Here is a 9,771-nt window from a genome sequence, read left to right as displayed (position 1 = left end):
ATAAATCCTTAGAGAAGGAAAAGCAGCCGCACAGGCCTATTACACCATAACTATAGGACCTTAAAGGTGGCCTGACTGCATATTTAGGCGATAGGTAGACGAAAACTTTGCAGAACATAAAGGGGTTTCTTTAGCTATTTTTGGTAATACGCACACACTGCCCACTAGCAAAACGGCTACTCGATTTTCTCTTATTAAAGGAAACAAACAAAACACATCTCCTGCAACCTATCCGTGGGTAAGGTTTATTCATCATCATCATCATTCTTAGTTGTTATGGTTTCATTAATATTTTTCAATACGCAATATATGTTCAAATTTACAAGTATTAGGGTGGCTTTCTCGTAGTGCAGTGCAACGGTTCGGAGGGTAGCAGCTAGATTAGAGCGAGAGATTTTTTCTTTCCTTGGTGAAGCAAGAAGAGCGATTCTATTTTTGGTGCGTTCTCCATTTATGTTGATGCTTTCCGCCGCAGCTGAATTTCCACCAGCCCATGGAAACCCCCGTAGCTGCTGTTGCAAACAGCGCTTGCTTGCTTGCTTGCTTGCCCGCGCTGACGCTTATGCTCTTGTGTAATTAATTGCAATAATGGCCCATCCGACCCAAACGAAACAGCCATTATTTATATCCTAACTATGACCAGCTTCTAGATAACTAGGCAGTTAACCATTGGTAGTTTTCAATTTCGACCTTAACCACCACGAATGGCCTGGGCAGGTCCACTTCACGCTTCCCCATCCATAAGGATTGACTATAATAATAATAATCGTAATAAGCTTCACAGCAATATCACCAGTTTTCCAAATAATAGCTGAATAGTTTGTCTCGCTGTCGTTGTTGCTATTCGCTTTTGTGTAGCGGAGCTAACTATGGACATATGTCATTTATGTGTAAGTTTTTTCAAAATGGCCAGACTCTACTGATGGATTGACTTTGAACAGGCCTATGGTAGTTTCTGCCCTTCTACGTATGTGTGTGTGTGTGTGTGTGTGTGTATCGCAGAGCCCTCAGGAACGTTCCAACTAACTCTGTAAGCACAGCAAAATGTTTGCCAACAGCAAGGTCAATCTATTGACAGTCTGCTTCGATTAAGTCGTGTTGATCTACTATAGCTGATATTTTTTTTTTGTGTAAATTCAGCTGTTGTCATGATCACTTGTGCCATTACATCAAGGTGGTTTCAATCATAAAGTCTCTCTTTGTTAACAAACCACGCCAATTATTCTTAATATTCAACTTTTCATCGTAATCGTTACATTATAAGAAAAAAAACTAATCAATCATTTATTTGTAGCTTCAACTGTACTACAAGTATACTCTTAGTTATAACTGCAGCAGTATAGTAGTGTGACGTCAATAATAATTATTGTTGATTTATAACATACATGGCCATCGTATTGGGTTGTCACCCGGTTCGGCCAGAGCCTCCAATTGGGCCAGCGACGTTTGACGATGAGACGCTGTTTGTTGTTCCGTGACAACCACCACCAGATCGATCATTAATCACAACGAACAAATAATAGACAACTGAATAGATTTCGTTGTCAAAAATGCCTAGTGACCGATAGACCCACAGGTCGACCTGCCTTCTGTGATCATGAATATCAGCGATCAATCAGTGGTTCTTCGATCAATCACTAAGCAAGTCCGACGAGGACAAGAAATGGGACAAAGGAAATTCTGGCTATTCTTCCATTTCTATATAAGCATATCATACGAAAATACACGCCTACACATTTTCACTTATCACATCTAGGTTTTGTGTCGCAGGAGGACATGCATTAATTGAAAATGTCGTTTCCTTTTCAGGCGTCATCACGCCTTTCACTTTTTTTTCCGTCTAATAATTTTAGTTAAGCAGAACGTTTGATCTTTGCTAACAGCAACTACCGGTAGAAGAAGATAGCTAGGTAGCGATTTCTCAAAGAAAGAGATGCCATTCGGCGATGGTAACATATGGCCGTCATCCATAGTGGCCGAAGAGGAAGATGGGGCTCATCGAAGAACTTCAAACAAACCTCGAGCCTTCAAGCCGTCGTCCTTTTGCCAGAGTGGAACTAACCTAATTTCCATTAGTTACGAATAGCCGGAACGCAGAATCACTCCAGTAGACATCTATTTGAAGACGGCGCCGAACTTACGCGTGTGTCCAGGCCAAGTGTCTCCTGCTGTTCGAGTTCGTTTGCGATTGTCTATAGTTGTTCCAGAGTGGCAGACGTCAACGTTACGTACATAACGTTACGGGCGAAATTGTGATGGTAGTTGGGGGGAAAAGAAAAATACGCGGGAAAAGAACTATTGATCGATGCGTCGTCACGTTCCGCCGTTCTCTAACTACAGTAAATGAGCAGTTAAAATCAGTGCGGTCGCATCGTTTAGGAACTATTCTCACACAGACGTATAATCGCATAGAACAAAATCGTTGTTAACGCAAACGCTAGGACCAACTGACTCCGGCAGCGGAATTGCAGCTATTGCAATACTAATTATAGCCAATGTGATTATTAATTGATTGATGAGTGCTGCCAACTATACAAATAGCCGTTTGCTTGAATGTTGCCATTAAGTACAAGTGACTCATTAATATTAACAACAATCCTGTTTTGGTTCGGTAAGCAACTATGATATTTGTACAGTTTTACCAGAACGTAGCACACTCATTGTAAGAGCCAACAGGGCACTAGAGCGAGTTTGAGCATTGTGGGCTAAGCTAAGCTCGTCTCTTCGCTGAAACTGTTCTCCTGTTAGTTAGTTAGTCCAACTATCACTCATTTTTCTAATTCACCCGAATGATGCCCATTGACGTGAGGGCCGCTACCACCCCCAGCTTCGTCCGGACTCACTAACCGAACGGCAGTATTGCAAAGAACAATGCTCTATTCTTTTTGTCGACAGCCATCAATTACCCAGTAGTAACCTATATTGATGCAGAACTGATACACGTAATAGTTGACAACAGTTATGATACTGGCAGTATTGGTCAACTTGTAATTGTAAATGGAGGACATAATTCAACGGTAGAGATATGATCACTTTGGTAGTTTTTACCTGGCATTATCGTTCCTTTGCCGACCACCGACTCGATTTTTCGATGGAGACACACCCAAGATTTAATCTTAACCGAAAGCTGTTACTATCTCTCATGATATTTCTGCCTCATTTATATACTCGTATATTAAAAAACGTTTGTTACGCAAGACGCGGCTCTGTTGATTATCAATTAATTAGTATTACCTGAATTCCAGTAAAAATTGTCCATTAGACCCGACAAATCGAATTACCTATTGGCGTTCTCACAAACGGATTCAAGTCTTTTTCAGTTTTTTGGGGGGTCTCCATGAATAGCTGTTGTTAAGATCTATTTACAAAACTCTATTCGAGACGAGTATCATAACGCTTTCTAAGTTCGCCTCCGAACTGTCGCAGTGAGTACAAAGACGCATCACAACGGCGTACTAGTCACTGCAACCAACAACGATAAAAAACTAAACGTGTAATTAATCGTAAAAATAATTAAATAATATTTATATAACATAAGCCGACAACGAGTACTCTACATCAGTGATTAACAGGTGTGTTCCAACAACAGGTGGCGTGCTGCTGTTGTCGTGGTCTGTTTATATAGATATCCATACGCGACCATGAGGCTTGCGGCACGCCGACGACTAGAACAGCGTTTCTTTTTCTGAAAACGTGAGAGCGTGTCTGAGGTGTTTATATATCTGCCTGCATGAACGAACGATAATCAATTGCTTCAGGTGAATAAAGGACAAAGCAACGAGTCAGTCAGGATGTCACAAGTTAAATCACTTGAGCTCAAAGCAGTTATCCGATTCGATTTTCGTCTCCGCGTCAAACTATGACCCACTCGATTGAGAACGTGTATAAGGAGACGATTCTTTGAGAAGTATGGCCTGTTATGTTTACTGGTTTGTTCTATATTTTTTTTTTTGTATTATTGGCGTTGTTTTTGTTGCTATCTAATGCTCTCGCTGTTGTTTCACTTAACTGATATTCTGTACTACGTTACTGATTTAAGCAACATGATAACCTGACATCTTCCCTTTAACGAGTCGATATTATACTAAATCCATCAACATTTCGCTGCGTTCACCCTGCTCCTCTACATATATGCGCGGTCGTCATAGTGATCTTGCTAGTTTCTTTTTCCTAAACTTACAACAATATATACACACACAAACACAGCATTTGATTTATCAACGTTACGAAGTGGCTTGTTTCAACCGAGCCACCATTTTTCGCTGCGCCGTCAATAATGCTACATTGGGCGTGCTTGAGAAGCGTGAGTTCGTACCATTTTTATTATAGTTTAATGAAAATATTTTTGTAATTAGTCATAGACCTGAATACTACGACTCTGCGTGATCGTGTCTGTGCGTCCGTTATAATCAGACAAATTTTACTGCTATGAGTTGTTTTTCCTGCTGCATTGTGCGGGTATCGGGCTAGCACTCAAGCTTGCTCCCCTGTTTCTGATTTTCTCTAGCCAACTGAACACTTAGCAATATATATATATATATATATCTGAGTGTAGATTGATATATATCTCTTCTTCCATTTTTACCCGTGTATCAAGCTTGTCGCTTTCACAATTGCATCCGCCGCACCACATGTGCGCCAAATACACACGACACATTTACATAATGAAACAGGCACACGATATATATATCATGTTTACCACACGCACACTCAAGTAAAAGTATCTTCGCTTCGGTTGTTATTACAATCATAATTATTATCAATAGTGTATTCATTGTCATTGTTATCAGGTCGTCAACAACATGCACTTCCTAATATCAACATTTCATCATAATCACATGTCATCATCGTAATAGTTATGACGATAGTTATAATAGCAAAGTGGTAATAATAATCTGCTTCTAGCAATTAAGGCTCACCATACAGCAAAGATCAACACATCATTAATGGATGAATGGATGCTTTGAAACAAAATATATACGCGTCCGCCAAAACAGGGGGGGCTCGGGTCTTATTTGACGTACCCCTATCAATGCCATTACGGGTCGTTTTTGCGAAAAAAACTTCGTGGGCGCTGAGGCGAAGTTCCCTTGCGTCCGAACTAGTCAATTCGCTCAACAGTAATAAAAATAATAATCTGATGATGATGACTATAATCATAAAAAGAAATGTGTGTGTGTGTGTTTTTTTTTGCTATAGCAATTATAATCATATTAACTACTAACAAATATCATATTGCGATAATATCATCTATGTTATTCAAAAGTTAGTCGACACAGTATAAGGGCTCAATAATTAGCAGTAAAAATGAATTTATGGCTTAATTGTCGGCGACGCAGCATTGGTTCGTATCATTTAAAGTCGTATCCGTTTATTATGCTTCTATCCAGCTGATTAGCAACTGAATAATTGAATGACAATAATTATCATAATAATAACTAACTAACTAACTACTAGTGTTACCACAGCTCAATTACACAATTTCAATAAAATGGTATAATAAATAGTGCTAATGTGTATATATAGTATTTATGATTTCGGCCAATAAGGATATTATTGACCTAGTCAGTCGTCTGCTATGTTCGCTAGATTTCTATATTGGACAAAGAATATCACAAGTCTCTATCACCATACAACCGGTTTTCTAAATTTCGGATTCATTTAGATTCACTGAAGCAACTTTTATTGCACTCATTCGAGCGCGAACTTTTCGCTTATGTCAGAGAGTGGGCGCCAGTCTCCCCGAACACATGCACACGCCTATTTGTATATAAATGTGTGTCAATCGATACTGGGGATATTGGCTGTTTGCGTCCGACCTGTTTAGTAAGCTCTGCTGCTACAATTCTACTTCGAAGACAACATTTAACATACAATAACATCCATTTTACATACCCCACGGCGTTTTCTTCCGAGTTCGCAAACGTGTAATATTATTGACTATGCTTCTCATAATATTTCGCGATAACCCATATATATATATATATGGGTTATCTCTATACATTACGTAATTATTGTCATTAATATATTGCGACAATCAATAGACATAATAATTGCCTCGTACTCGAGACATTCGGGCACTGTTCGAACAAAATTACATTCAGTCGTTTTTCTCGATTATTTTTACGTCTGTGGAGAGCTCCCCTTCATTCGAGAGTCAACAAACTCCAATATAATGCGTTACCTGCACACTTCAGTGTGAGGAAAGACTGACATTTTTGCTATCTTCTGTGGTGCGTGGATAGTCTACTACGTTGTACATAACGTCCTTCTTTTGTCGTCCGGCGTATCTTTCCGGATAGAATCGTTGTTGCAACCATATATAGATATACTGTGGGAATTCACACGGAGAGTCTTCTAGTACACACACGCATACGCATAGACTCAGCTTTTTACTGTCACTTTTTCTTACACTATACACAGGCGAGTTTCCAATTCTATTAATAGTCGACTAACAGGTCCAAGTTACATTCACAGAGGTTGTTGTTGCTGTTTGCTGGTTATTGCTGCTTGTTTATTTGTTGTTGTCTTTGTTAGTGTCTGCAGACGTTATTGTAACATAGGGACCGAAATATAAGACTGAATGTGAGAGTCTAATCGGCGTTTGGTGGTACGTACGATGAAACTACGTTTGTTATTACTGGCTTCCCCGTGCACAGAATCCCTGTTACTATATTAGGCATATATTAGGTATCAATATGGCAAATCTTGTCCGAAATCTTTTTCTCTGTGATCTGAACGCTGTCCGTTGTTCCTTTAATGAAGTTCCTTCCTCTACGTCTTGGGATCTCTCACCATGTGTCTAGGGTTTTCAGCACATGTTGTTGTCAACTGAGTTGAGTTCTTCCGACCTTGATTGCATTACTACGCTATCGCGACGTCAAACAGAGTCAGCATTTCAGCACGCCAAGCCCAGCAGACAACCTAGGTGTTGTCCCTGATTGAAAGCACCAGTGGGCGACAGTTTGCCCGACTTGTGCCACCTATACCATCATCGACTTTGTTTGTTGTTGTTCGATTCTATCTATAATAAAATAGTGGAGCTCCATCGCGACGGTTCGTGGTTAATCTCGTCGTCGTTACTTAGTAGAAACAAGATCTTGACCCTACACAGATGGGTAGCAGAAGTTGGTCACTTATGATCATCAGTTACCAGCCCAATGTACGACTAACCCTAAGGGCTGCCTTCTCTTCCATATTCTTCTTCCATATTTACTACTACGTTGCCATGACGGAGTAGGACAAGGACGCGTTCAGAAGGCCAACCATCAAGACGCTTCGTCGCAAGACACTGATACTAATGTGTACAAAATGGTATGAGCCTCGTCGTACAGATTTTAAGAAACACTCATCGTATATCTGGATGATGTATTGCTTTTCCACTTTAAAATAAAGTAATCCTCGAGTCCCGTAATGACTATATGCTATATGGATCCTTCGGGTACAGATGGTGTCCTTCTAGCCAGAAGCCCACCCGGACGATAAAGAAGACGTCAAAATCCCGTGCACACATTAAAGTAATATTGGGCAACTATGGTTCCCAATTGTGGGCTGCGTTTGAGGCCCATTTAAGGTGTTATTTGATTGTTAGGATAGTTTTGGTGTATTTGGTAGTCTAATAAATGTGTGCGTTTCCCCCTAAGCCAAATCCTAACTTCTCGAGTCGGCCTCGTCCAGACCCAACAGGCGGATCACACTTCACTGAGCGACTGCTAAGGACGGGAAATTGTCGGAAGTTATTACCCGCATTCATACTCGCTATCTACATAAACACATGTCTCTTGTCGCCAATCTGTCAAAGACACCTAAATGACCCCTGCCAACGTTCTGACAATCTGATGGTACCATGGCAACCAATACGGTCGAAGCGGCAGTAAGGGCGGGCTAAAGTTATAGTAGACGCGTAACGTTTAATTAGATCCACTGGGGCTCAGTAACGAAGTTCTATACAGCCATTCTCGGTATATGTCGTGCATGTTGACGTGATATCGCGGTTATTATCGTTCCGCCGTTATTATAGTTGACGTTGTAGTAGTAGTAGTTGATTAGCGCCTAGCGTACTTGTCGTCTGCTAAGTCGTCTGCTCTCTAGACGATCACCTGCTGCTGTTGCTGTTGCTGCTTATCGTGACAATTGGCTGCGGCATCCTGCTCGACGATGGCGAGGATCTGTGAGCATATGCCACGCACGGTGCCGTCTTGCGAGCTCAGAAGGAGCCTCTCCAGAAGACCGATTCCTTGTTCCTCGATTAACATTGCACAATAACGTTTCGCTACAATTAGAAGTAAACAAAAGACAGAATAAATATTAACAAATACATGCCAGCACTATAAAGCACGATAACCACATAAGATATTGAAGGACAGTGACAACACATTATCATCATGATTATGCCTAAAAATATTCCGCATATCCTTAACGAGTATTTCTAATACAAAATCGCGCTTGTAAGTACAGTCAATCTATTACCATCTATGTAGTTTGGTACTTATTGGGTAAGTCTACAAGCAGTTACCAAAAATTAGACAAATCAGAGGGGCATCTTACGGTTTTTAGAACAGACGTGATGAATTGCCCAAACGGCCCAGAGTTGGACTTGAGGTGAAATGTGTGCTTCGAGTAGGGGGAAAAATGGGTTGAACGATCGGTAGGCAACCATTTCCGTTTCAGGACTTTTCCAGCTAAGCACTGCTTCGCCCTGAACATAAAAGGGAAAATTAAATGTATTAACAAACGATATTCGTTGACTTGCCTGATTAATGTTTCGACTATATGCATACAACTAGCCTAGTATGTGCGAATATATTATATAGATATACACTAAGGATGGGGCGAAAGGTCATTTTACAGCTTCTGGGTCTATATTTTATGTCCGTTCACAGAATGTTAAATTGTCAGAAAACACTGCCCATATATACCGTTATCAAAATACAATGTACAAAACATGATTAGACATGAAATACTGTTTATAGAACACATTAGATAATGTTATGCTTAGATGATTTGGATAGTAGCAACGCTTAACAAAAATTCTGTAGATAAATGTATGAAAAAAATTGAAGTCTGTAAGCAGTTTTAGTTCTAATATCAGAAATAAACTATTTTTTTAAAACAAATGATTCATATGATCTACCTAAAAACGGACGTTTTCATTTTTCTACTCTCTCTGTTATAGTAATATCTCATCGAAGTCAGCCTGAACTCTTTTCGTCTCCTTAGCTTAATTTAACATTTACGTTTATTCTATAGTTTTTATATAATTACGTTAACTAAAGTAAATACAAGATCTATCATACATATGTGTATGGGCAATAAAAGTGATGCCTACGACGGGTAACTATTGTCACAATGATACGTTGTAGAGCAGAAAACATGTAATCCGTAGTCTATCCAACTGGCAACAGCTGATTATGCAATGTTGATACAAATCATCTATAATCCGTCTGCTTGATGCGTACCAGTTCATGAACCATATCAAGGTAAGAGCAGGTGTTGAATCGCCATGCCTGCTCTCCGTCGCTGGCCAGATGAGCTACAATCCCGGCGGCGAAGTACGACACATCGATATGCTGCGAATGAAGAAGTTGTCTGAGCACGAAGAGGAACTCGTCCTTCATGAGGTCGCCACGAAGCGCTGCCACTTCCGCAATATTATTCAGAAGTCCCAAAACTTTGGTTTCCACCGAACCGTCGTCTAAAATTCATATCGAACCAACCAACCAACCAACCAACCAACGGTGATCAGACCAGTTAGACTTTAGATAAACAGTG

General features: G+C 40.2%; 1 protein-coding gene across 1 annotated transcript in view; it reads right to left on the bottom strand.

Annotated features, from left to right (window-relative positions):
* Window positions 1-222: 222 nt before the first annotated feature.
* The window catches only part of LOC111267681 (protein zyg-11 homolog B), a 27,439-nt gene continuing 17,890 nt past the window's right edge, over window positions 223-9,771 (bottom strand). Inside the window, exons 8-10 of the mRNA XM_022846082.2 lie at window positions 9,459-9,694; window positions 8,548-8,698; window positions 223-8,272 (exon numbers count right to left, since the gene is read on the bottom strand). Coding sequence (XP_022701817.1) covers window positions 8,088-8,272; window positions 8,548-8,698; window positions 9,459-9,694 — 572 coding nt within the window. The 3' untranslated portion in view covers window positions 223-8,087. The remainder of the gene's footprint in view (window positions 8,273-8,547; window positions 8,699-9,458; window positions 9,695-9,771) is intronic.

The sequence above is a fragment of the Varroa jacobsoni genome, unplaced genomic scaffold (genome assembly GCF_002532875.2).
Source record: "Varroa jacobsoni isolate VJ856 unplaced genomic scaffold, vjacob_1.0 scaffold_1209, whole genome shotgun sequence".
NCBI lineage: Eukaryota > Metazoa > Arthropoda > Arachnida > Mesostigmata > Varroidae > Varroa > Varroa jacobsoni.
This window is presented reverse-complemented; position numbering and strand designations above follow the sequence as displayed.